At 61.2% G+C, this 25470-nt stretch overlaps 2 protein-coding genes across 8 annotated transcripts in view; one reads left to right on the top strand and one right to left on the bottom strand.

The window, feature by feature from the left end:
- Window positions 1-41: 41 nt before the first annotated feature.
- On the top strand, window positions 42-15092 carry UNC13D (unc-13 homolog D). 4 transcript variants are annotated; one of them, XM_043461069.1, is made up of 33 exons: window positions 257-343; window positions 461-605; window positions 1353-1388; window positions 1624-1731; window positions 1819-1878; window positions 1967-2033; window positions 2251-2431; window positions 2958-3002; window positions 3127-3195; window positions 3373-3442; window positions 3601-3705; window positions 3790-3882; window positions 3958-4061; window positions 5458-5575; window positions 5685-5809; window positions 5951-6041; window positions 6125-6181; window positions 6267-6364; window positions 6457-6508; window positions 6587-6717; window positions 6787-6907; window positions 7273-7416; window positions 8251-8349; window positions 8452-8658; window positions 8844-8912; window positions 10426-10505; window positions 11735-11840; window positions 11924-11995; window positions 12394-12477; window positions 12563-12683; window positions 12880-13003; window positions 13481-13677; window positions 14439-15092. In XM_043461069.1, exons 2-33 carry the CDS (start codon window positions 489-491, stop codon window positions 14549-14551), a joined length of 3264 nt encoding a protein of 1087 aa, XP_043317004.1. In that variant the 5' UTR covers window positions 257-343; window positions 461-488; the 3' UTR covers window positions 14552-15092. The 4 variants fall into 4 exon arrangements, with proteins under 4 accessions (XP_043316995.1, XP_043317004.1, XP_043316986.1 ...); XM_043461060.1 differs by lacking the exons at window positions 257-343; window positions 12880-13003 and adding an exon at window positions 42-108; XM_043461051.1 differs by lacking the exon at window positions 12880-13003.
- An 877-nt stretch (window positions 15093-15969) lies between these two features.
- Window positions 15970-25470, bottom strand: part of UNK (unk zinc finger) — a 33484-nt gene continuing 23983 nt past the window's right edge. For 2 of the 4 annotated variants that reach the window (XM_043461117.1, XM_043461089.1), the window contains exons 8-16: window positions 25191-25333; window positions 24626-24826; window positions 23995-24060; window positions 23363-23537; window positions 22517-22618; window positions 22191-22379; window positions 19053-19234; window positions 18195-18452; window positions 15970-17382 (exon numbers count right to left, since the gene is read on the bottom strand). In XM_043461117.1, the coding sequence (XP_043317052.1) occupies window positions 17227-17382; window positions 18195-18452; window positions 19053-19234; window positions 22191-22379; window positions 22517-22618; window positions 23363-23537; window positions 23995-24060; window positions 24626-24826; window positions 25191-25333 (1472 nt within the window). In that variant the 3' untranslated portion in view covers window positions 15970-17226. Of the gene's footprint in view, window positions 17383-18172; window positions 18453-19052; window positions 19235-22190; window positions 22380-22516; window positions 22619-23362; window positions 23538-23994; window positions 24061-24625; window positions 24827-25190; window positions 25334-25470 lie in introns of all 4 variants that reach the window. The other 2 variants (XM_043461106.1, XM_043461097.1) reach the window with 2 other exon arrangements.

Below are 25470 nucleotides of genomic sequence, written 5' to 3'. Positions count from 1 at the left end.
GAGAGACGCCTCTCCGGGGACCCCACCCTGTGCCCTGCCCACCCCCCACCCCAACTCCAGGTCTGCGGCCCATTCCGGGGAAGCTGTGAGTGAGGACCCATCGGCCAGGTGGGCCTCCCTCAGTCACCCGGGGGGTGCTGCTGTCCCCCGGCCTTCATGCTCCTTGCTGGACGGTGCTGGACCCTCCCCAGGGCCCCTGTGTGGGAGGCTGTGGCGGGGCAGCCCCGCCCCCCGCCCCCCCAGTCTGCCTCTGTCTCCAGTCCTCCCAGCTTCCTCCCAGCGTCCCAGCCAGCCCCAGGGAGGAAGGTGCAGGGGCCAGAGAGCCAGGGGCCCTCACCCCGAGGTGGTGAAACCCTGACCTGACCCTCCCCCGGGCCTGCCCTTCCTTCCCCCTCCCCTGGAACCGGGTGGCAGCCCCGGGCTCTTTGCATAACCCTGCGGCTTCACTATCTTCCCCCAGGCGGAGGGGAAGGGCAGGGCTGGACACCATGGCTACCCTCTTCTCCCGGCCCCAGCGGCGCCCTCCCCTCTTGCGCCAGGCCATCAAGATAAGGCGCCACAGGGTCAGAGATCTGCAGGATCCCCGGCCCCCACGGGCTCAGGAGGTAGGAGGGACCTCAGTGGGCAGCCGAACAGGCCTGGGTGGGGCTCTGCCGGCTCTGGGTGCGGGGCCCCACCTCTTGCAGCTCTACTCCCCTCCCTGGCCCTACCTCGGCCCCGGGCGGAGCCTTTGGCCGAACAGCGGAGTCGGCCAGTGGAGTTCTCTGGGCTCCCTAGAGCCTCAGGCCCAGGGTCTGAGCCTCTCTGAGACCCCTCCCTCTGGTGGGCCCCCGCCCCCGCCCACGGCCCCCACCCCTACCCCTGCTGGCCATCCTGAGCTCGTCCAGTTCCGTGGGCTCCATTAGGCAAGGAGTGTCGCTGCTGTGGGCTGGGCTTCGGGGGACCCACTGAGCAGCCCCAGGCCCGCTGGGCATGACCCCCAGTCTCCCACCTCGCTGCTGGGCCTCACTTCCGCCGCTGGGGTGCAGCGGAGCCACCGATAAGCAGCCCTGTTTCCTCTGGGGAAGGAAGGAAGGCTGGGGCCACTGGCCGTGCTGAGCTCACGCTGCCGGGGGGGCAGCTGAGAACCGATGGACCCGAGCCACGGCAGGCCAGGGGACAAGGAAGGTGGCCCGGGGGCTGGACCCCCAGGAGGCCTGCCGCGGGAACAGGTGCGCGGCACCGTGGGGCCGGACGCCGGATGCTGGGGCCCCTGAGCCCTCGGGCCGGGCCTGCCCTGGGGGGAGCCTTACGGGCATCCAAACCCCAGTCCAGGCCCCTGGGACACCTTGTCTTTTTGCCTCGCTCCCCAGATCGAGCCTTCATCCCACCACTTGTCGCCTGAGGAGGTAAGAATCGGGGTGTTTCGGGGGTACAGAGGGGCGCTAGGAAGGGGCCAGCATCCTCCCAAACAGCCCCCCGCCCCCTGCCAAGGCTGGGTCTCAACCATCTCCCCTCCCTGTGTGTGCGGACGCCTGGTCCCCGCATCGGGCATGTGCTGTGGGTGCCAGGGTGGCTGGTGGCGCTCAGACCTTGTGGTGGTGGGTGGACGGGGGATCCCGCGGTGACCCTGCCATGTCTCAGCGGGCCCTGCTCTACGAGGAAGCTCTCTACACCGTCCTGTACCGGCTGGGGCAGCCCGAGCCCAACCATGTGAGGGAGTCCTCCGAGCTGCTGCGGTACCTGCAGGAGGTGAGCCCAGCCCCCTCCCACCCGCCTCCCTGCAGCCTGGCCGCCCCCACCCCGTGCCCCCAGCTTCCCACACTCCTGCCCCACCAGGCCTTCCGCATGGATCCCGAGGAACATCAGCAGATGCTAAAGTGTGTCCAGCAGCTCGAGGTAACCCGCCAGGGCCGCCCTGGGCCAGCAGGGGTGCTGGGAAGCCCAGCTCCCTCGGGGACTCAGCCCCCACCTCCTGTCACTCCAGAAACCAGTCTTTTGTCTGAAGGCAACGGTGAAACAAGCCAAGGGTATCCTGGGCAAGGATGTCAGCGGTGAGTAGGTGATGGGGACCCGGGGCCTTCTTCCTAGCTCCTTCCTCTCCCCATCACAGCCTGTCCCAGAGTTCCCATTCTCCAAATGTCCCCTGGGGCTCAGCTGGGGACTGCTGGCCCCTGGCCCTTGGAGTCTGGGATGGAGAGAGGGTGATAAGGACTCTACCTGGGAGCCTAGCCAATACCCTGGCTGCCTCCCTGACCCCCTCCTCCCCAGGGTTCAGTGACCCCTACTGCCTGCTGGGCATCGAGCAGGGGATGACGGTGTCCGGGGGTAGCCCGGGGCTCCGGCGCCGGCAGAAAGCTGTGGTGAGGCACACCATCCCCGAGGAGGAGACCCACCGCACCCAGGTCATCACCCAGACGCTCAACCCTGTCTGGGACGAGACCTTCATCCTGTACGTGGCCCTGCCCCGGCTCCTACCCCCTCTGGTCGTCAGGGGCTAGTCGGGTGGTGGGGGTGCCCTCCATCAGTGAGATCAGCAGGACTTCCTGGCTTGGGGGAGAGAGCGTGGCTTGGCCGGAGGAGGAGGCTGCTCCCAAGGCAAGGAAGACAGACCGGAGGCCAGACAGGACAAGGCAGTGTCATAAACGCCACGTGCTGGGGAAGGGGGGTCAGGCAGGTCTGGGTTAATGGGGGTGAAGGAGGGGGCGATGCATTTGAGAAGGAGGAGGAGTTGGCAGGCAAGGGCTAAGACTTGAGGATGGGTAACGTTGAGGACATGGGTAAACTCCGGGAGTTGGTGATGGACAGGGAGGCCTGGCGTGCTGCAGTCCATGGGGTCGCAAAGAGTTGGACATGACTGAACGACTGGACTGAACTGAACTGACTTTGAGGATGGCAGGCTCGGGCCTGGGGTCCAGTGACCTGGTCAGGGGGCCTAGCCGTCCAAGCCCCTCAGCCATGCTTTTTTCTCACTACAGAGAGTTTGAGGACATAAGCAACGCCAGCTTTCATCTGGACATGTGGTAAGGGGCGAGCCCCGCCCGCTGGGGTGGGTAAGGGAAGGGGCGGGAGTGAGCCTGGCAGGAAGGAGCCGGGGGCTCCCAGGACACCCTGTCTGCCTCCCGCTGAAGCCTCTGCCCACACCAGGGACATGGACACTGTGGAGTCTGTCAGACAGAAGCTTGGGGAGCTCACAGACCTGCATGGGCTGAGAAGGTGAGTGCCATGGGGTCCTCCCCGGGGAAGGAATCGGGGCTCCTTCTGCCCGCAGCCCCCCCACCACATGCACCCTGGTGGCTGGACTGGAGGCTCTGGCTGGACCCAGGTGGCCAGAGGTGGGGAGCAGATCCCAGCCTGACCTGGCCAGGCGCTCCGCCCCTCTCCCTGGGACAGGATATTTAAGGAGGCCCGGAAGGACAAAGGCCAGGACGACTTTCTGGGGAACGTGGTTCTCAGACTACAGGTGAGTGGAGTGGGGGTGACGAGGGGTCCAAGGGAGGGGTGTCAGGGCTATACCGGGTGGAGCCCGGGGTCTGCCTCCCATCGCCTCCCTGGCCCCCAAGCGTGAGCGGCTCCTGCGGCTCAAGGACGTGGGCACCTCTTGCCTGCCCGGCCTGCCAGGATCTGCGCTGCCGTGAGGATCACTGGTACCCCCTGGAGCCCTGCACAGACACCTACCCGGACCGCGGTCAGTGTCACCTCCAGTTCCAGTTTATCCACAAGCGGGTAGGTGGCCCGGCCGGGTGGGCAGGAGGGGCCGCCCCGGGCGTGGGGTCCTCTGCTCACAGCCATGCTGGGCCCCCCCCGCAGAGAGCCACCAAGGCCAGCCGCTCCCAGCCCAGCTACACGGTGCACCTCCACCTCCTGCAGCAGCTGGTGTCCCACGAGGTCACCCAGCACCAGGTAGTGCCCTGCTAGGGCCGGGCGGGGCCAGGGCCTGCCTGCCAGGTCCTGACACTCCTCCGCCTGCCTCCTCAGGCCGGCAGCACCTCCTGGGATGGGTTGTTGAGCTCCCAGGCGGCCACCATCCTCTTCCTCCACGCCACGCAGAAGGACCTGTCGGACTTCCACCGGTCCCTGGCGTGAGTGCCCAGCTCAGCCAGAGCGCCCGAAGGCCGTCTGCACCGCACCACCCTCTCCCTCCCTACTTGCCCTCCTTCAGGCTGGCAGCCCCAAGTCTAACTCTCCAGAGATTTCTGTTTGGGGCCCAAACTGTGTATTTTAAGTTTTGAGTTTTAAGTTGAGTTGGCCACTGACTCAACTTTTTGTTTTTTGCTATGCTGGGTCCTCGCTGCTGTGTGTGGGCTTTTCTCTAGTTGCGGCGAGCAGAGCCTACTGTCTAGTTGTGGTGTGCGAGCTTCTCACTGCAGTGGCTTCTCTTTGTTGTGGAGCAGGGCTCCCGGGTGTGCGGGTTTCAGTAATTGTGGCACATGGGCTTAGCTGTATGGGGCACCTTCCCGGATCAGGGATCAAACCTGTGTCCCCTGCATCAGCAGGTAGGGTCTTGACCACTGGACCACCAGGGAAGTCCAGTCACCAACTTTTAAAATCTGGAGATTTCCCGTGCAGATCCACATCTCCAGCTTCCCATGAAAGATTCATGCTGAAGCGGCAGGGCTATCCACCTTGCTGGGAGGCAGGGTGTCAGGGCAGGGAAGCCTGGCTTCCCCCATCCATCATGGCTGCCTTCTGGACGCTTCACTCTCTGACATCACCTGAGTCCTTCTGGGCAGCTGAGTCTGCCGCCCCAGCCCCAGGGCCCCAGCAGGAGTGCGGGCGGCTGCTGCATCCCTGAATGGCGGAGGCCTGTCCTGCGCTGCTGTCCCGCCCCAGCCTCCTTCACCCTCCCACTTGTCTCCGCTCGGCCCCCTCTGTGAAGTCTCCCCTCGGCCCCCTCTGTGAAGTCTCCCCTCAGCTCTCTAAAGGGATGCTCTGGCTGACTTGGACTTGGACTTGAAGGCTTAAGTCTCCAAATCTGATTTTTCGAAAGAAACAAGAAGTCCTGAATTTTAAAATCACAAAGATTCTAATTTAAGAGACGGGGCAATTCATTTACACGTTTTAAAAAGCCCTTATGGGAACAAAGGGCTTCCCTGGTGGCACAGACAGTAAAGAATCCACCTGCAATTCCTGAGACCCGGGTTCAATCCCTGGGTTGGGAAGATCCCCTGGCAAAGGGAACGTCTATCCACTCCAGTATTCTGGCCTGGAGAATTCCATGGACTGTATAGTCCAAGGGGTCGCAAAGAGTCGGACATGACTGAGCGACTTTCACTATGGGAACAAAAGCAATCCCGTGGGTTATTTTCAGTCACTTGTTTTCAGCCTCTAAAGGTTGATGAGAAACCCGGGAGGTTTTGGGGCAGAGTGGGGCTGGGGAGGTTTGGGCACTGTCCACCCCTGACCCCCTCCCCCAGGCCAGGCAAGCTGTGGGGAAGGAGGTCCCCCAGCTGACTGAGGGCTTCCTGTCTGCCGCAGGCAGTGGCTGGCCTACAGCCGTCTCTACCAGACCCTGGAGTTCCCTAGCAGCTGCCTCCTGTTCCCCATCACCAGCATCGAATACCAGTGGATCCAGGGCCGACTCAAGGCCGAGCAGGTGGGCTGGGGGGAGCTGGGGGTGGGGGTTGTTGGGCAGGCAGGGCTCAGGGAATGGCTTCGGCCCCCTAAAGCAGCCCCCACCTCACGGAACCTTCCGGGCCTTGCAGCTGGAGGAGCTGGCCACCTCGTTCAGCTCCCTGCTGGCCTATGGCCTCTCCCTCATCCGGAGGTTCCGGTCTGTCTTTCCCCTCTCGGTGCCTGACTCCCCAGCCCGGCTGCAGTCCCTCCTCAGGTCAGTGGTGACCCCCACCCCCATCCGGGGGCACATCTGGGCTGGGGGTGGGGGTGGAGGGGAGGGGTGGGCAGCCTGCCGGAGGAATGAGGGGGGGCCGTGGGGCAGCGGCATCTTGAACACGGCTCCCCATCCCCCCAGGGTCTTGGTACAGATGTGCAAGATGAAGGCCTTTGGGGAACTGTGCCCGGACAGCCCCCCCCTGCCCAGCCTGGTGACCGAGGCGCTGCGGGTATGGTGACCGCCCTGGGGGTGGGGAGGGCGCATGCCTGGGGCCTGGCACCCCTCCCTGCTCACGGCCTCTCTGCCCCCCAGGCTGGCACCGTGGGATGGTTCCACCTGAAGCAGCAGCATCATCAGCCCATGGTGCAGGTGAGGGGCTCGTGCCAGGTGGTAGGTGGTGGGACCGGATGCCCACCGCTCGAAGCCCTGCCTGGCTCATTTCTGTCCCTGCCAGGGGCTGCTGGAGATGGGCAAGGCCTTACTGAGCCTGGTACAGGACATCATTGGCGACCTGCACCAGTGTCAGCGCACATGGAACAAGATCTTCCATAAGTGAGCGGGCGGCGGGGCGGGGGCGGGGCAGCGGGGCTCGCGGAGGGACCCGACTGTGTGCCGCCAGGTCACGCCTGCTGCTTTTCCTCCAGCGTGCTCAAGATCGACCTCTTCTCCATGGCTTTCCTGGAGTTGCAGTGGCTGGTGAGGCTCCCCGCGTCCCACGGCTGCGCCCCCCGCACCTGCCTCTGGAGCTCCGCCCACCATGCCTTCCCTCCTCAGGTGGCCAAGCGGGTGCAGGACCACATCGCGTTGGTGGGCAGCTCGGTGACCCCAGAGGTAGGCGAGAGCCTGTTCCAGCTCTACATCAGCCTCAAGGAGCTCTACCAGCTGGGCCCGCTCCCCTCGGAGAGGTGGGTAGTCGACTGGCTGCGGGGCGAGGAGGGCTCGCAGCCCCCCGGGCTGACCCCTGCTCTTCCCAGGGATGGCGTCCTGGCCCTGGAAGGCTTCCACCGCTGGTTCCAGCCAGCCATCCCGTCCTGGCTGCAGAAAACCTACAGCGAGGCCCTGGCGCGCGTGCAGCGCGCGGTACAGATGGACCAGGTAGGGGTCGGGCCTGCTATGGGCGGAGTCCCAGATTTGCGGGTGTGGCTTTCGGCTCTGCCGGGACCTTGCAGCAGGTGCGGAAGCGGGTAACCAGCTTTGAGTGGTGCTTTTGAGGCCAGTTGCAGGTGTGAAACGCTGTCTCCTGTAACACTCCGGGATAAACCGTGGCTTCCCATAAAGGCCCATCCTGGCAGCTTGCGGGCTGTGAGTGGAGCCCTGCTTGTGCACCTTGCAGCCCCCTGCGCGGCTCTGAGCTTGCTGGCTGTATGAACTCTGGATGCTTGCAGATGGAAGCGGGGCAGAAGGGGCATGGATTTGGCAAGCCTAGAACTCTCCTTTCTACACACTCCCCCACCTCCTAGCTGGTGCCCCTGGGGGAGCTGACCAAGCACAGCACGTCGGCTGTGGATCTGTCCACCTGCTTCGCCCAGATCAGCCACACTGCCCAGCAGCTGGACTGGCCTGACCCGGAGGAGGCCTTCATGATCACTGTCAAGTTCGTGGAGGTGCAGCCTCATTCCCACTCCACCATTTCTCCCAAGTTCTCACCCAGGTTCTCCTCTGGTTCCCTGACCAGGGATCGGACCTGAGCCCCTGCGTTGGGAGGACAGAGTCTTAGCCACTGGTTTCTTTGTTTTAGTTGCTAAGTCATGTCCAGCTCTTTGTGACCCCATGGACTGCAGCCCACCAGGCTCCTCTGTCCCTGGGATTTCCCAGGCAAGACTACTGGAGTGGGATTAAAGTACTAGGAGGAAAAAAAAATAATACTAGAGTGGATTGCTATTTTCTTCTCCAGGGGAAGGGCTTGCCTGATAGTTCAGTTGGTAAAGAATCTGCCTGCAATGAAGGAGACCCCAGTTTGATCCCTGGGTCAGGAAGATCTGCTGGAGAAGGGATAGGCTACCCGCTCTAGTATTCTTGGGCTTCTCTGGTGGCTCAGCTGGTAAAGAATCTGCCTGCAATGTGGGGGACCTGGGTTGGATCCCGGGGTTGGGAAGATTCCCTGGAGAAGGGAAAGGCTACCCACTCCAGTATTCTGGCCTGGAGAATTCCATGGACTGTATAGTCTGCGGGGTAGCAATGAGTCGGACACGACTGAACGACTTTCACTTCTCTTTTCTCCAAGGGAATCGTCCCAACCCAGGGATCAAACCTGTGTCTCCTGCATTGGCAGGCGGCTGCTTTACCACTGAGCTACCTGGGAAGCCCCAGTTCTCACCCTAGCGGTATCCAGAACACTCCACCCTAAATTCCCCAGGACACTGAGGTTCCTGTGCCTCCCCTACCTGCCTCTCCCGGCACCCTCCCCCACCAAACTGATCATCCCCCCCTTGCCCCAGGACACCTGTCGGCTGGCCCTGGTGTACTGCAGCCTTATAAAGGCCCGTGCCCGGGAGCTCTCTGCAGGCCAGAAGGACCAAGGCCAGGCAGCCAACATGGTAAGGGCCGGAGCGGGGGGCTGGACTGGGCTGGGGGTGGAGCTGGCCAGTGCTGACACTATTCGGGAACGCCTGCCTCCTTGTGCCCCTGCCCGCCTGCAGCTGTGCGTGGTGGTGAATGACATGGAGCAGCTGCGGCTGGTGATCGGCAAGCTGCCCGCCCAGCTGGCATGGGAGGCGCTGGAGCAGCGGGTGGGGGCTGTGCTGGAGCAGGAGCAGCTGCGGAACACCCTGCATGCCCAGCTGCAGGGCGCCCTGGCGGGGCTGGGCCACGAGATCCGCACCGGCGTCCGCACCTTGGCCGAGCAGGTGATTCGCGTGACCCACAGTGACCCCCTGCCCACCCAACCTCAGCCTGCAGTCCTCTCCCAGCAGGCCTGGGGTCAGTGCCCCGCCCCCTCCCCTTCCTCAACCTAAACCCAGGCCCCAAGCAACCTCTCCCGACGCCCCCGACTCACACCTTTGGCCTCCCTCTTTCCATTTTGTGTGTCTAGCTGGAGGCGGGCATTGCCAAGCACATCCAGAAACTCGTGGGCATCAGGGAGTCCGTCCTGCCTGAAGACGTGAGTGGCCCGCCCTGCTCACTGACTTTGCCAGCAGCATGGGTCAGGGATTGCCAAGGGGCTTAGGGTGGGCAGGGGGCTGAAGGCCATGAGGTTTCAGAGTTAAGCTCCCCAGACATGGGCAACGAATGTTCCCTCCTGGCTTCAGTTTCCTCCTTGGATGCTAAGAGGGTGGGGCTGGGTCATCCCACAGGCTCTCCTAGCACTGACAGTGTGGGGGTGCAGTGGGGGAGGGCTTAGACTTTGCAGCCAGATAGCCCTGCATCCTTCTCAGCTGCCTAGTCACATGACTGTCCTGGTTACTCAGGCCAGCTGACCTCAGGTTCCACATCTGCAATCAGGGATAGTAAGGTACACCTTTGACTGTTTGGGAGAATAGTGAAAGTCGCTGAGTCCTGTCTGACTCTTTGGCTGATTCTCCAGGCCAGAATACTGGAGTGGGTATCATTTCCCTTCTCCAGGGGATCTTCCCGACCCAGGAATAGAACAAAGGTCTCCTGCATTGCAGGCGGATTCTTGACCAACTCAGCTATCAGAGTTTGGGAGAATGTTACTCATTAATTCATCAACTATTTAAGCACCCACTTTGTCCCAGGTATTGATTTAGACACTGGGGATATACAGCGATGGACACCATAAGAATCCCTGCCTTCCAAGAGTTTTCATTCTAGTAGGGGAGGTTAAAAAAGAGCTAAATATTAACTGTCACTGTAGCTATTATTGGAACTATACATATGTGTGTGTGTATAAACGTATATATGTCTACATGTGCACGCGTGCTAAGTCACTTCAGTCATGTCCGACTTTGCATGACCCCATGGACTGTAGCCCACCAGGCTTCTCTGTCCAGGGGATTCTCCAGGCAAGAGTACTGGAGTGGGTTGCCATGCCCACGTCCAGGGCATCTTCCTGACCCAGGGATCGAACCCGCGTCTGTTACGCCTAACCTGCATTGGCAGGAGGGTTCTTTACCGCTAGTGCCACCTGAGAAACTCACATGTGTCAGATAATGATAAACTCTCTAGAGAAAAAAAACACACGGGAGTGGGAAGGGTCAAAGGATTGCTTTTTCTTTTTTTGGCTGCACGATGTGGCTTGTGGGATCTTAGTTCCCTGACCAGTATGGAAACTGCACCCTCTGCAGTGGAAGTGTGGAGGCTTAACCACTGGACCACCAGGGACGTCCCTGAAGACTGTAGTTTTAGATAGTGGCTAGAGAAGGCCTTACTCAGAGGGTAACAGCTGAGTCAAGATCTCAAGGAAGCAAGAGAGGGAGCCATGAGGATTTCTGTGGGAGGGAACAGCACGGGCAAAGGCGGGACCACGCCTGGCAGGTTCAGGGGCTGTAGAGGAGGCCAGTTGGCTGGAGCCCACTGGGGCCGGGGTCGGCTCTGCAGACATTGCAGAGACGGGCAGGAAAGCCCCTGGCCCTGTTTCCTTTCTGGGTCGGGGTGAGGGGATGGGGGTGGGACCCAAATGGGCCAGAGCCAGACATGCTGCTACCCCTCCCCAGGCCATTCTGCCCCTGATGAAGTTCCTGGAGGTGAAGCTCTGCTACATGAACACCAACTTGGTGCAGGAGAACTTCAGCAGGTCTGTAGTAGCCGCCTGCCCTGCGGTGTCTCACCGCCTCCTTCTCGCCTCCCTCCTGCCCCTCCTGCCCAGCCTCAGCATCCATCCTCGGGGGGAGGATGCAACCGGGTTCTAAAAATGCTCGCTGCCCAGGTCAGGGTGCTGAGGACTGCACAAGCCCGTCCACTTCACCTCGGGCTGAGCTGAAACCTGCCGGTCGCCCTCCCTTGGCCCTGGGCTGCATCTTCAGGGGGCTGCAAGCTCTGCCCTCCCCAATATTCCCTCCCTGGGTGTTCCTCTCCCATGTTCCAGGAGAGCTTCCCATTAGGGTCTCTTGAAGCAGGGCCCCGAACACCAGGCAGCAGGGGGTAGAGGTCAAGGGCGTGGGCTCTAGATGACCCAGATTCAGACTCCAGCTTCACTGCTGCTTGGTGGATGGCCTTGAGCAGATTACTCAAATTTTCTGTGCAGTTGATCATAGTTCTGGCCTCTGTTGAGGACTAAATGAGTCACGTGAGGTGCTGAGAGCAGAGTTTGCAACAAAGGAAGTGGTCGGTGACTGAGCCGCCGTGAGGACGGTGACGATGATGCCAACTGGTTCCCCACACAGGGCCGCTGGCCCCCGGAGGCCTGCTCCTCTCCCGCCGGGGCAGCACATCTGCAGGTTCTTTAGTTGCTGTGTGTGGGATCTTAGTTCCCTGGGATTAAACCCAGACCCCCTGCATTGGGAGCATGGAGTCTTAATCACTGGATCACCAGGATCACATTTTTGTGTGTGTGTTTCTCTGCCTGACTCTACTTTGACAAGTGAAATTTCAGTTATTTCAGGCCATTATTAGGATGGACTGTGGCTTGGTTTGCTATTTTTTTCTCTCTGCAAGTAGTACCTGCTGATCCATGAGATCCTATTCATCCTGGCCACTTGCATCTTCACTCAAGATTCTGTCATTGGGGGACCACCCCCCCCCCCTTGTTTATTGGGGTTTGATAATCCTATGAGGATTCTTTACGAGCTTGCGGATAGGACTGGGCCTGATTGCCTTTTGCCCCCCGCCTTCCCTCAGGAGACCAGCCCCCCTCCCTACCCTGCCTGCACCCCAGGTCCAGTCCCACCAGTGAAGTCCCACCAGGTGGATGGTGGGGGCGGGGCAGGCCTGGGGGCCCTGAGGCCTCCCCTTTCTCAAGAGCATCTTGGCTTTCTTCTCTGTCCTCCCATCCTGTGTCCTGCATCCCTCTGCATGTCCCCCCAGCCTCCTGAGTCTGCTCTGGACACACACGCTCACGGTGCTGGCAGAAGTGGCTGCCTCCCAGCGGAGCTGCCTCCTGGCCTCTAGCAGGCTGAAGTTTGCACTACAGGTAATAACGCCAGTGACAATAATGATGACCCTGCTGGGACGAGTGCCTGGGGGGCTCATCTCTCACCTCTCGCCCCCACCCAGAACCTGGAGATCTGCTTTTACGCAGAGGGCTGTGGCCTGCCGCCCGAGGCCTTGCACACCGCCACCTTTCAGGTAGGGACCTTTGGGTGAGCTGGCGGCACTGGGGAGCCTGCCTTCCTGTGCTCGCCAGTGTCCAGGGCCTGCTGCATAATTTACAGGGCTCAGTGCAAAATGAAAATACGGGCCCTTTCTTAAAAAAATTAAAAGAAAAATTTAAAACAGCAATAGCAGAACATTAAACCGAATGTGAGGTTCTTCTAAAGCCGGTTGGGGCAGGGCGACTGAGACACACCTGCGGAGCCCGCCGTGTCGGTGCCTCTGGCTGTCGCCGGAGCAACCCTGGCTTGTGGTCCCAGGGCACCCCCTGCTTTCCACATCACTTTGTGGGCTTCCCCATCGGCCGTGGCCTTCTGAAGGGCAGCCCTGGGCTGCGGTTGGGGGTGACCGTCCAGGGTGTGTCCCCTCCTCAGGCTCTGCAGAGGGACCTGGAGCTGCAGGCGGCCTCCAGTCGGGAGCTCGTCAACAGGTACTTCTGCTGCCGCCTCCAGCAGCAGGTGAGGCCCCGCGCTCACCGCGCACCTGGAGCCCCGCCCCGCCCGCTCGGCCCCCGCTGACCCCGCCCCTGCGCCCCGCCCCCAGGCAGCAACCACCTCCGAAGAGCTCGGGGCCGTCACCGTCAAAGCCTCCTACAGCCCCTCCGAGCAGAAGCTGCGTGTGGAGCTGCTCAGCGCCTCCAACCTGCTGCCCCTGGACTCCAATGGTGAGTGGAGGCTGCCCCGGCCGCTCTCCGCGTCTGCGCTCGGGTCCCCCCGAGTTCCTGGGCGCTCGGTGCGTTTCCCCGGGACCACCACGAGGAGGCAGTGCTAGCGGGCAGGGCACCGCTGCTGGGGTGCGGACTGCTCTCAGGGCTTGGGGTATCATCCTTGGCCAACGTCCCTTCCCGGGCCACTTGCCAGGTTCCAGCGACCCCTTTGTCCAGCTGACCTTGGAACCCAGGCATGAGTTCCCTGAGCTGGCCCCCCGGGAGACCCAAAAGCACAAGAAGGACCTTCACCCACTGTTTGATGAGACCTTTGAATTGTGAGTGGTCCCTACACTGGCTGTGTTCCCCAACCCCGGACAGCCTCAGGCCTGCTCATCCCAGTTGGGGCCCAGGGGATCCCCTCAGATGACCCGGTGTGAGTCCCAGGGAGGGGGCACTGGAGACAAGTGTTTGGTGGCACATGCCTCAAGCCTGCACCCCGCAGGTGGAGTTAGGGGGCATTGTTGGGGAGCCTCCTCCCACATGCTGGACTGAGAGGCTTGCTTTCAGGGAAGGGTCCTGTCTCCGGGGTCCTCTTTTCCCCAAGACAGGGGGGGCCTGGGTACACAGGGGCCCCTGGTTGAAAGCATCAGCCCACAGTCAGAGCAGGCATGACAGCGTGTGCCCCAAGATATGCCAGGCTGAGCGCTGACGCGATCCTAATCCCCACCCGTCTGGGCGAGCCCGCCTGCGGGGGTGGGTGGCCGTGGCACTAGGCGGGGAGGGCAGCTGAGCTGACTCTGTCCCCCCCCCAGCCTGGTGCCCGCTGAGCCGTGCCAGAAGGACGGGGCGTGCCTCCTGCTCACGGTGCTGGACCACGACACGCTGGGGACCGATGACCTGGAGGGGGAGGCCTTCCTGCCGCTGCGCTCCGTGCCCGGCCTGGCAGGGACGGAGGAGCCTGGCGAGGTGCCTCAGACCCGCCTGCCCCTCACCTACCCCGGACCTGACGGTAGGCCTGAGCCCTTGGGTGGGGCAGAGGCCGAGAGACTGCGAGTGCGGGGCCTGGCCCAGCATGGGGATGCAGGGGAGGGGCCGCCAGGCTCTGGAGCCCCAAGAGAGGCAGCGATGTGGGGGTCAGGAATCAGGAACACCTCCCTAGAGGCGGAAGCCTGTGGAGCCGGAGTGGTGCTTGTGTTGATGAGATCTCAGGTCTGATCAAGGACCCATGATGTCTAAGCTGGGTCGGGTGTGCACGCCTCTCCCTGGTGGGATAAGGTCACTGTGTTTTGCTTGGGGAGAGGGGCTATCTCTCTGCTCAGGGGGCATGTTCCTGCAGAGCAGCCTCTGAGCTCGATGAGAGGACTAAGTCTTGTGTTTGAGCACTTCTGACGGGCCAGCTTTAAGCCCTGGACCCATTAACCCTCATACCACTCCCTTACGACCACCCAGCGAGGCAGCTGTTGCTGTTCTCCTGATGAGCAAACAGAGGCCCGCGTTGGTTAACTGGCTCAAGGTTCTTATCTGAAAAGGTCATGGTTGCCACCCGAGGCACATCAGCCTCTTGTGCTGCAGCTGGGCTGAGCGTTCCGGCTGGCGCTGCTGCCCAGGGGGACGGCGAACGCCTCTCCCGTCTTGTCTGCCAAGCTGTCCTGTGAGCGTGGCTGGGTGGGCCCATCCCTAGGCTCGGGAGGACGGGGCGGGACCGCAGACCCGGCCACTCGCCAGGCACCGCGTCTGGCGAGTCTGACCCGCAAACACCTCTCTTTGCAGGGGATCCGATCCTGCAGCTGCTGGAGAGCCGGAAGGGTGACCGCGAGGCCCAGGCGTTTGTGCGGCTGCGGCGGCAGCGGGCCAAGCAGGCCTCCCAGCAGCCGGGGCGGTAGCGGTGGAGGCTCGGTGCCTGGGGGGGCAGTCTGGGTTCTCCTGCCACAGTGCAGCCCTCCCGCCTGGCCTAACACCCTAGAAGGGCCCTTTGGGTCTGGGGAGCCCCAGTGTGTGGGGGCTTCTGCTGCCAGAGCCGGGGCCCAGTGATGGGAGCCCGGTTCACAGTATTTATACTCCCTCCCTCCTCCCTCCGGTCCTGGCCTCGGCATTCCCTGCAAGCCCCGTCCTGGGGTGGGGTGACAGCGGTCTGCTTCCCTCACCCCTGCCCCCGTCTTGGGGAGAAGTTCCTCTGGCAGAGCAGGTTCTCGGCCCCCGTCTCCTGTTCTAGCCGCTGGGGTGGGGGGCAGGCTCCTGGGGCCTGTTCTTCAGCACCCGTGTTGGGGAGAACCTCAGTCCCCTCCTGAGGGGCCAGGGACCTTCTGGCTCCGAAGTGTGAGAACTGGCGGGCTGCTGAGGACCCACTCCTCCTTGGGACAGTACCTACCACCTAGAAACTGTCTTAGCAAAAATAAACTAACAATCCGCTGTCCTCTCACCAAACATGAAGTGTTGGCCTGCAGTGGGGCCTGGGTTACAGTCAGGTTGTGCAAACTCCCTCCTCAGCCCTCAGGAGACCTTGAGCTGCCCTGATCCTGGACCCCGGCCCACCCCTCACTCCCCCATTACAGAGCAGCGAGGTGGGTGTGGAGGTAACTGACGCCACAGCAGGGGCTGGGGCAACTGGGATCCCTGGCATTTTGGCTGAAGGCTTCGAAGAAACCAGACATAGCAGGCTCTGTGGCCTGTGCCAGCACAAGGCCTGGCGCTCTCCTGAGAGCACCTGGAGTCGGGGCCTCTCCCAGGGCAGGCTGAGCCCGAGGCGCCGCTCTGAACATCAGGGCTTAGAGGAAGGGCGCCCCAGGCCTGCCTAGGGGAGTGGCCCACACTGGGAGTCAGAGCCTGGGGCTCACTTGTCATTCACTTGCCCGTGGTTGAGTCACTTAACCTCTCCGAGTCTGCAGAGGGGTATCAGAGAAGGTCATCTCCAAGGCTCCGGGCAGCCCTGTTCCCCTGAGGCAGGGGGAGGGAGGTGGCCTGAAGGCTCGGTCAAGGGACAGGCCCACCCTTCTTTTGATGCTTTTATGAGCAGGCACTGTCTGTTCCTGAGAAACTACTAGGGGCCTTGTCTTCTGGAAGACAGTTAACTACACCAGTTGCCACTGACGACAGAGCTCTGATGAGTCCTCTGGCCTGGGCGGTCTCCGGGTCCAGGACTAAAGGCCCCAGCAGGCCTGTGTCAGAGAACACGCCGTCCAGGAGCATCGAGCAGCCCTTGGGCCTGGGTGGGATGGCCAGGCTGGGCGCCGGTCCAGTGCACAGTCGAGAGGCCCTCATTTAGGGCCCCGCTCTCCCACACCCCCATGTAAATAAGCCGCCATCACAAGTTCATATTTTATTTTCCAATACGTTTGGAGCTTTGATTTTTGCATTTTTGTAAAAAAGTTTTCACTTGATTCATTGAAAGCCCTTTCGTGCTAAGCCCAAGGTGGGGCCTGGGCCGGGCCAGACCCCCTGCGGCCCTCTCGCTCCCACCCTAGACCGCCCCCCGTGCGGGGGCGGGGTGGCCTCCCTCTGCCCACTCTGCCCTCCCACCCCTGCCGCATCTCTCTGTACAGAACAGTTTTTAAAATGGAAGCTAAGACACAATATACATCGGACAGGCACGCACACACATGCACACGGGCGCCTGCCCCCCACCGGGGCAGGACGTCAGCTGCACTCAGAGAGCACCACGGAATGCATACAGGGCCCTGCCTTGGTCCTCACGGTCTGCAGCTCCTCCCCGCCCACTGCCCTGCTAGCTGCCAGGGGGAGGGCTGTGCAGGGGTGGGGTGGAAAGGGCAGTGCCAGCCTCCAGGTGCCCCAGGGCCAGGGAGGCCGCTCCAGGAGCCCAGGGCTGGGGGGAGGGCTGGGGAAGACCCCCGGCCTCAGGTACCTGAGGGGTAAGAACGCCTGGGCTTTGCCCCTCGAGGAGCGTCAAGGGCCCAGGGTCGGGAGTGGGGCTGGCCCCACAGCTTTGGCCTGCCAGCCCGGACTAAATACACATTTGGTAAACCTAGGAGCTCGGCGGGAGTGGACCCCCTCTCAGCCTCACAGCTGGGAACCAGGGTTGCCCCTGGGTCCTCCTCACTCTGGCGCTCGCCCTGGCCTGGGAAGGCGGGGTGAACAGGGCCTGCCCTGAAGGCTTGTCCCCTCCCCTCGGCCCCCTCGAGCTTCCCACCCTGACCTGCTCAGGCCCCAGGAAAAAGTTAAAAATAGTTAGTTCCTACATAAAAAAGAGACAGAAACAAATTCCCTGCCAGAAGGCTGGTGGGAGAAGAGGGGACTTTGTCTCGGCAGCAGGAAAGGTAGGGAGCGGGCAGGGGGAGAACTGCAAAATAGTTTTTTTCTTTTAAAAAGTGCTTGGTAAGTCTGTTTTAAAGTGTGTGTCTATATCTATGTACAGATATACACACAGACACTGTTCACACGCTGGCTGCCCACGCATACCTGCACACGTACAGAAATGTATACATATACATAATCATATACATATACATACATACATACATACATACATACATACATATATATATATACTTTAAAAAGTCCTAGGTGAGAAGCTCTGAGCCAGGCCGGGGCCAGGCCTGCAGGGTCACGACTGGAGGGGATGGGCCCGGCCCGGCTGGCAGACGGGGCACTCACTGCCCTCGGCACAGAGCTCGCACAGCACGGCGTGCTGGCACGGCAGCACGGCGCGGTTCTGCTCCTGACACTTAAGGCATTTCACCGACTGCATGTGGAACACGGCCTGCGGAGGAAGGGACACCGGTCACCGGCCTGGCCCTCAGCAACCAGGAGCTCCCTCAACTCTCACTTCAGCCCCTTCGGGAGAGGAAACTGGGGCAGAGAGCTCTAGAGCCTGCTCACAGCCCCCCAGGAGGGCAGGGTCAGAGGCCAGGTCCATCGCCTTGAGGCATCCGATCTCTGCTTGCAGCTGCCAGTGGGCCCAGTGGGGCCCGGTGGGGTGGGGGAAGGTCAGGGCTGCTCTGCAGCTCCCACTGGGTCAGACTTTTCCTTGCACCGAGGCTTCCTGCCTCTTGTCTTGTTAGATCTTGTAGTGACCCTAGGTCCCCCGTGAGAACTCTTGGGTCTGGAGAGGGTACCGCTGGGCCTGAGGTGACAGGGCCAAGTGTGGGGCCTGGCTGCCCGAAGTCCAGTGAAGGGAAGAAAGCTCTTCCCTGCTAGGTCATGCTCCCGGGGCCCAGCAGGGCACTGAGGAATGCAGACAAGAGCCCCGGGGACTTAACATTCTGGAACGTCTGCTGGCGTGCACAGAGCTCACAGGCAGGGAAGTGGTCAGGATGAAGCCTAGGGCACAGGCGCACGGACGCAGCTCAGCTCAGGCCTGCCCTCCAAAGAGCAGGGGTGGGCCCTGGCGCCCTCCACCTCCACTCTCCCCTCCCCAGGGATGTTCTCCTCCGAGCTCCACTCCAGTGCGGGCGTCCTGGGTCAGCTCGGTTGGGGCAGAGGCTCTCGGGAGGAGGGTGGCCAGCCCTGAGCGGGTCCCAGCATTGGCCGAGGCCACTGCGCAGCCTCACCCGTGCTCCCCGGGGTGCTGACCTTGTCCACTTGCTCCAGGTGAGCCCGTAGCCGCTTCTGGAGAGAGTGGAGGGTGGAGAGTGAGAGGGCCTCCAGGCCCGGGAAGGCGGGCAGGGCCTGCGGGTCGGGGCCGGAGTGCAGCCGCTCCAGCTCCTCCTGCAGCTTCTTCACCTGCACCTCCAGGGCATCCCGCTGCTCCCGGGCCAGCTCGCACTCCGCACCCGCCGCACTGGCCCGCTCCCCGGCCTCCTCTGCCTCCTTCTTCCAGGCATCACAAGCCTGTGGGCCCAACACGCAGCACCTTGTCACGATGGCCTGCTACCCTTCTCCCCTGCCCGAGAGTGCGTCTCTGGGGGCCCGTGGGAGCCACCGTGGCTGCGGGGCCCGCTGGGAGCTGGGGCAGGTGTCTGGGAAGGGGGGCAGGGAGGAGGGCTGATGCTGCCTGCAGAAAAGAGAAGTTTCAGGACCTGCGAGAGACCCTCTGTGGGCAGGGCAGGGGGCCAAGCCCAGTGGAGCAGGGGAGCGCCAGGCGGAGCTGGCCAGCACCTTGAGGGGCAACCAGGCTGTGGCCCATCTCAGAACCTAGAACCCTGACCCAGAGCTCAGGAGTCAGGGCTTCTGGGGAGAGGCACGCAGTACTATGGGACCAGACCAAATGAACAGCTTGGAAAGGGGATACCAGGCCTGTGATACCAGCCACCCCAGGATCCCAACTGACAAGGCGAGTTTTTCCACGGGGCAGAGAATAAACAACCACGTTTCTGCCCTGCACTCCAGGACCCCTGGCTCCCCCAACCCCTGCACCCACTCCGTGTAAGACAGGCTCCGGCTGAATGCCCTGGGCCCTGGGGAAGGCGGGTGGGCCTGGGAGCTCAGTACCTGCTTGGCCTGCTTCCAGGACTCCTCCCACTGCTTGATGGTGCCGTTGGCTTCGTCCAGCTCCTGCCGAAGCCGGGCCAGCTCGGCAGCCCCCGGCCCTGACAGGAAGGCAGGGGAAGTGCCCGGGGAGAAGCTTCCAGAGGCAAAGTGCTCCCAGATGCTGCTGTTCATCCCATTCAGACCTGCCCCGGGAAGGGGAGGGCCATCAGCGCTCTGAAGGGCTTTGGGCCCGGGCCCTGTCAGTCCTGCCTGGGGGCTCCCGGGGGCTGTCTGTGCCAGGCTCCAGTAGTGCCAGGCTGGGAACTTCACAGGGATGTGTAAGTGCCACCTGTTACTTCTGCATCTCAGCATCCCTGTCTGTAAAGTGGGGTTCCCCTCACTTGCCTCCCAAGGTGATTCATGGGACTGGGGAGAGCAGCCGGAGAGCATGGTGATTTGTGATCCCAACTTTACTGTCAGGTTAGAAGGAGAGCCTTCTTGTGATATGAAGGCCCGGGAGGAGATTAAGGAAAGCAAGACACGGGTCAGAGCCTCAGATGATGGCAGAGCTGGAGCAGGAAGAGCTCAGGGAGCCCTGGGCCCAACCCCCTTGTTTTACAACGAGTAAACTGAGATAAAACACGTTGCCAGGAATCACAGGAACAGTAAGCGGGAGAGCCAGTACACAGTTGGGACATCTGGCTCCAAAGGCCTGCACTCTGCAATAAGCTAAGCCATGTGCTCACCCAGCGCCATCACCTGCTCAGCCCTCACCTGGTCATTCGGTGGGTGTTTGCTTAAACAGACTGGTTCCAAATCGGGAAAGGAGTACGTCAAGGCTATATATCGTCACCCTGCTTATTTAACTTATATGCTGAGTACATCATGAGAAACGCTGGGCTGGATGAAGCGCAAGCTGGAATCAAGATTGCCGGGAGAAGTATCAATAACCTCAGATATGCAGATAACACCACCCTTATGGCAGAAAGTGAAGAACTAAAGAGCCTCTTGATGAAAATGAAGGAGAGTGAAAAAGTTGGCTTAAAACTCAACATTCAGAAAACTAAGATCATCGCATCCGGTCCCATCACTTCATGGCAAATAGATGGGAAACAGTGGAAATAGTGTCAGACTTTATTTTTTGGGCTCCAAAATCACTGCAGATGGTGACTGCAGCCATGAAATGAAAAGATGCTTACTCCTTGGAAGAAAAGTTATGACCAACCTAGACAGCATATTGAAAAGCAGAGACATTACTTGGTCCACAAGGGTCCGTCGGGTCAAAGCTATGGTTTTTCCAGTAGTCATGTATGGATATGAGAGTTGGACCATAAAGAAAGCTGAGCACTGAAGAACTGAGGCTTTTGAACTGTGGTGTTGGAGAAGTCTCTTGAGAGTCCCTTAGACTGCAAGGATATCCAACCAGTCGATCCTAAAGGAAATCAGTCCTGAATATTCACAGGAAGGAATGATGCTGAAACTGAAACTCCAATACTGTGGCCACCTGATGTGAAGAACTGACTCACTGGAAAGATCCTGATGCTGGGAAAGATTGAGGGCAGGAGGAGAGGGGGACGACAGAGGATGAGATGGTTGGATGGCATCACCGACTCGACGCACATGAGTTTGAGTAAACTCTGGGAGTTGGCAATGGACAGGGAGGCCTGGTGTGCTACAGTCCATGGGGTCACAAAGAGTTGGACACGACTGAGCGACTGAACTGAACTGTTTATACCATGTGCCCCTGCTCCGTGGCCCCTAAGGTGCCCCCTGACTTCCGAGGGAGCCCTATACCCACCTCTGGCCTCCTTCTGCCCACATGTATCACTCTAATGACTTCTTTCTTGCTCCCTTTCCCACTAATATAATCAGATTATTCCAGAACCAAATGGATTTAAGTCTGTCTTCCAAGCAACACAAGTACAGCCATGTGACCGGCAGCGTCCTGTGTGGAGAACACGGCTCCCGGCCCGTCCTGGAGGCCAGGCGCGCCGCTGCACCCGTCCTCTCACTCGGGTGTGCTTCCTCCAGGCTAGGTCCCCCCATTATCCTGAGTCACAGAGCCGGCCCTTTGCCTCCACACGATCGTGAGGGTCTCTAAGTATGATCTCATGGCTTGGCACCTGCGCCTCCCCCAGAAGACCACAGCACGCCAGCAGGGATGGTTGAGCCCACACTGTATCCATATACTGCTCAGCGGGGAAGGAATGAATGAATGGGTGGCCAGTACGGAGGGCTACCGACAAGATGCCTCCAGAATGTGTGAGGCAAGTCAGACAGACATAGCTCTAAGCCTCCGAAGCTGACGGCTCAACACCATTCTTAAGTGTCTCCAGAGATCAGGGCAGAACCCACACCTGGTGGGAAAGTCAAAGCGCACCGCGGAGGCACAGGCTCAGTGTGACCTGGACGGCCAGCACCCTCGGGGGCCCCGGGGGGCAGGGTGGTGTTTCTGGTCTCTGGGAACAGCTGCTAGAGGGGGAGTCGAGAGTAGTAGCTGCTGGTGACTGAGAGGCAGCCGGCTGGGCGTCGCCGGTTTACATCTGTTCCCGCAGTGAACGCTCACCGGGCCCCACTCATACACCCAGGTCCCCTCCTCCCGTTTCTAGCCCCTCTGCTCTGACCTGCCTTCCAGAGCCCCGCTCCTCACAGTTCCAATGGTGGGTCTGGCAAACAGCCTGTGGGGTTAGAGCTGTGTCTCCCTGGCACTTCTGCCGGCCAGGAAGGCCACCCTACGCTGGGGGCAACCCTGTTCGACCTCTCCCTTGGCCTCCAGGAGCTCTGGGTGATGGGCAGAGCCACCACACTGGCACAGAGAACAGGCGGAGGCCCTGGCAGCTCTGAGGCCGTGCTCCTCACTGTGTACCAGTCTGGCACCTGGCACTTCACGCGCATTATTTAAGCCTCAGCACCAGCTTACGAGGTGGTACTGCCATTATACCCACATGACAGAGGAAACTAAGGCAGAGAGGTTAAGTCACTTGTCCGTGTTCACACAGCTCAGAGCATGGCGGACCAGAGGCCTGACTCACCTCTGAGCCCAGGTCCCTGGCTCTACCTCCGCTTTGTACTGCCTCCAGCCGGGAGAGAACACCCAAAGGCACTTTCCAAAAGCCCAGATTCCCGCCCCAGGCCTTAGGGAGCCATACTGGCTCTTACCCAAAGATCCATGGGATGCTGAGGTCCCCAAAAATGTGTTCTCTGACTGGCTCAGGTGGCCCTGGGGCTGCTGCAGGAAATGTGAGGAGAGGCTGACGGGAGGGGACGGGGACGCGGAGTGGAAGGAGGCAGAGCTGCCCAAGGAGCCGGGGATGTTCACAGGCGCGGAGCTCTGCAGTAGACTGCCACCTGCAAGAGAGGCCGGGAGCGGGGAGTGAGGGCTGGGTGAGCCATGCGGGGCCACACCGAGAGGGGACTGCCCGCTGGCCCACCCCCGGGCCAGGCTGGACCCCGTGAACCCGCCCCCGCCCCCCACCGCCCAGTACCCATGGTGATGCTGCCTGGGTGGGGCACCGTGCTGTTGTCGAAGGTCTTCTCTAGGGCAGCCACCCCAAACTCGTTCAGGTCGAGGTCATCCAGCGCGGACTCTGGAGGCAGTGAGCGGCGTATGAGCCGGCCGGCCTCCTGAGGGGCCACATGGTCCCCAGGTTCCAGGCCCTGCCATCTGGACCCACCTGCCCTTAACTGCCTCTTCTCCTGCCCCTGCCACATCTCAAGGCTCCATAGTGCCTGGGCTGCTCCTCCGCCCAGACCAACCCCCGGCCAAGTGGCTCTCCATTCTGAAGCCGTCTCTGCTGGCCCCAGGGGAAAACGAGCCCCTGCTCACAGGCCTCCTCCTCTGGTTAGTGCCTAGCAGTTGCCCAGCACCTGTCCACTGCACTCTGCGGAGCTGGACGGGGAGTGCAGGAACAGCCTGTCTCATCTGTCACCCCAGTGCCTGTGGGGATCCGGCACCAAGCCTCACCCACACGTGACTGCGGAGGAGAGGGCAGGGGCATCTAATGACCAGGCGCTTTGAGGACAGCCGGCGGGCTGTTCACAAGGACGCCCGCTGGGGCTGACTGACGCCTGTGGTGGAATAAGACTGCACACCCCCAAGGCGAGAGGCCCCTCTTCCAACATGCACAGCAGAGCACATGGAGGGGCTCACGTGCTTGAAAGCCATCTCGGCCCCACATTGGGGACGCATGTTCTGTCCAGGTCAAAGGACTCGCAGCGCCCACCTTCTGATCTCCCGAGACTGATGTCTGAAGCGACCAGCCGCACTTCAGAGACCCAGTATCCCTGGCTACAGTCTGCTCCTAGACTCGCAACAGAAGTGGCCCAATTACCTATGACCGACTCTACCGTGTCGCTGGTGGGATAGAAGGGCAGAGCATTTGCATTCATGCCAGGGACGCTGCTGGTGCCAGCAGGGCTAGGGGGAGTGGCTGCTAGGCTGGAGGTGATGCTGGAAGAGATGCTGGAGGTGAGGGGACTGCCCACGGGGAGGATGCCCAGCATGTCCTGCAACGAGAATGAAGAAGAGATGGAATGGGATGGCCGCCCATGGAGGCTGGCGGCAGAGGCTGGCTGGGCAGATGGGAAGGGCGCGTCCCAGCTCTCGGCTTGTTCCCTCAACACCCTCCTGAGGGGCTGGAGAGGGAGACGTGTGGCCTGGAGACTGCAGGCCCCCTCGCCCCTAAAACCCTTAAGTAGGGAAGGGGGAAGCAAGTTCAGTGCCAGTTGCTCAATGAGTTTTTTTTTTTCAATGAGTTTTTTCTCTAATGAATGAGTCCAGGTGGTGAGGGGCTCCAGGGCCTGACCCCCACCCCCTCTGGATTTGGGGCCCCACCTTAATCTTGCCCTCAATCTGTAGAGAAAGCGGTGCCGGGAGCTCCCTGAAGAAGCCTCCTGGGGTTCTGGGCCTATCCTGTCTGCAGCGGGTGCCAGAAGGGGAAGGCGGGGGCTGAGGGCTCTATACCTGTTTTGGCTGAAGCAGAGGCTGCTCTTGACTCCTGGGCTCTAGTGAGTGGGGTTTTAACTTGGCCTGAGAGAAAAGTCAGGGAGCAGGAGATGAATGTGGTGCTAGGCCGCCTGAGCCTAAGAGTCCTCCCAAGCATCAGCTTGCGGAGGCTGCAGGGACTGGGGGCGAGGAGGCATGAGGCGCTGTTGTGTGGCCCTCCTTCACTCACACGCACCCTCCTTCCCTCCCCTGGAGACCAGGGCGCTGCTCCTCTCCTCCACGGTGACTCCAAGTCACAGAGAAGCCCAGTTCCGGACCCTCCTGTCCTGCTCCCCAAGGCCCTACTGCTCCACCAAGGCAGCACAGGGCAGAGCAGAGACGGGATATGGGGCCAGAAGACCACGGTGGGAACCCTAGCCCTCGGCTGATGGCTCTGATGCTGGGTGAGGAGCTCACCTCTAACCTGCCTGTCTTCATCTGTAAAATGGGATGGCCTCACCCACTCTCTTAAGTCTTCGAGAGGCTGGCATCAAGGACTTTCTAATTCCGGGTCACGCTCCCCCTAGCTGGGCCAGGACAACCCTCCAGGGCTTCTCCGGCCACAGGCAGAATATGGCTAACCTCACTGGGCTGCCCCCGCACCCCTTACCTGGCATTTCAAATTTTTCAGGTACTCAGCTCCCACCTGGTCTTCCCTCTCAAAGCCAGGAGCCTTCTTATAGCTGCCAGGGGCAAGGCCAGACTCCCCAGGAAAGACAAGGCCTTCCAGATTGGAGGGCTTCCGAATGGAGCCGGGTGGGGAGCCACAGAGATTAGACGGGCTGCCGAGGCTGCTGTTTCTACAGAGGAGCTGCAGCGAAGGAAGAGAGTGGGCTAGTGAGCAGGATGCAGGTGGGGCATGGCCACCCTCCATCCCCTTGTCAGAGGGAGAGTCTCCAGCAAGAGGCTCAGTTCCATTTCCATTTGCCAGGGGGAGCAACCAGCACCTGAGAACGCAGAACCTCATGAGGCTCTCTGTCCCATCTACAGCTCTACCCAGGCTGATACAGGCTCTGGGGACACCACCCCAGCCACGATCAGCTTTTGACAGACAGAAGAACCCTGCAGCTCAAAGGGCAGAACCCCTTGGGCAGAGGCCACCTCCCCAAGCACAGGCAGATGCTGGCTCTGGGCAGGAATGGTGCCCCCACCTCCACCCCCAGACAGGCACGTACAGCGCTGAGGTCTGGGGCGTGCGGGCTCGAGGGGCTCACAGGCACCGAGTCTCCGGCAGCAGATGGCATGTACAAGACGGGGCCTGGCTGGGTGGGGCTGGACACAGCTGAGGAAGGCTGCAGGTCATCACTGAGGGGGGGCTCTGCAAGAGACGGGGGCAGGGTGTCAGCAGGCCCGAGCCAGCTCCGGCCCTCCAAAAATGCTTGCGGGTCTCTTTAAAGGAGACCACATAGCCCCCTGTGTATGAAGGGAAGGCTCCTCCTTATTTCTATCAATATC

This window comes from Cervus canadensis, chromosome 1, assembly GCF_019320065.1.
Source record: "Cervus canadensis isolate Bull #8, Minnesota chromosome 1, ASM1932006v1, whole genome shotgun sequence".
NCBI lineage: Eukaryota > Metazoa > Chordata > Mammalia > Artiodactyla > Cervidae > Cervus > Cervus canadensis.
The sequence above is the reverse complement of the archived record's forward strand: the minus strand, read 5'-3'. Positions and strand labels throughout refer to the sequence as shown.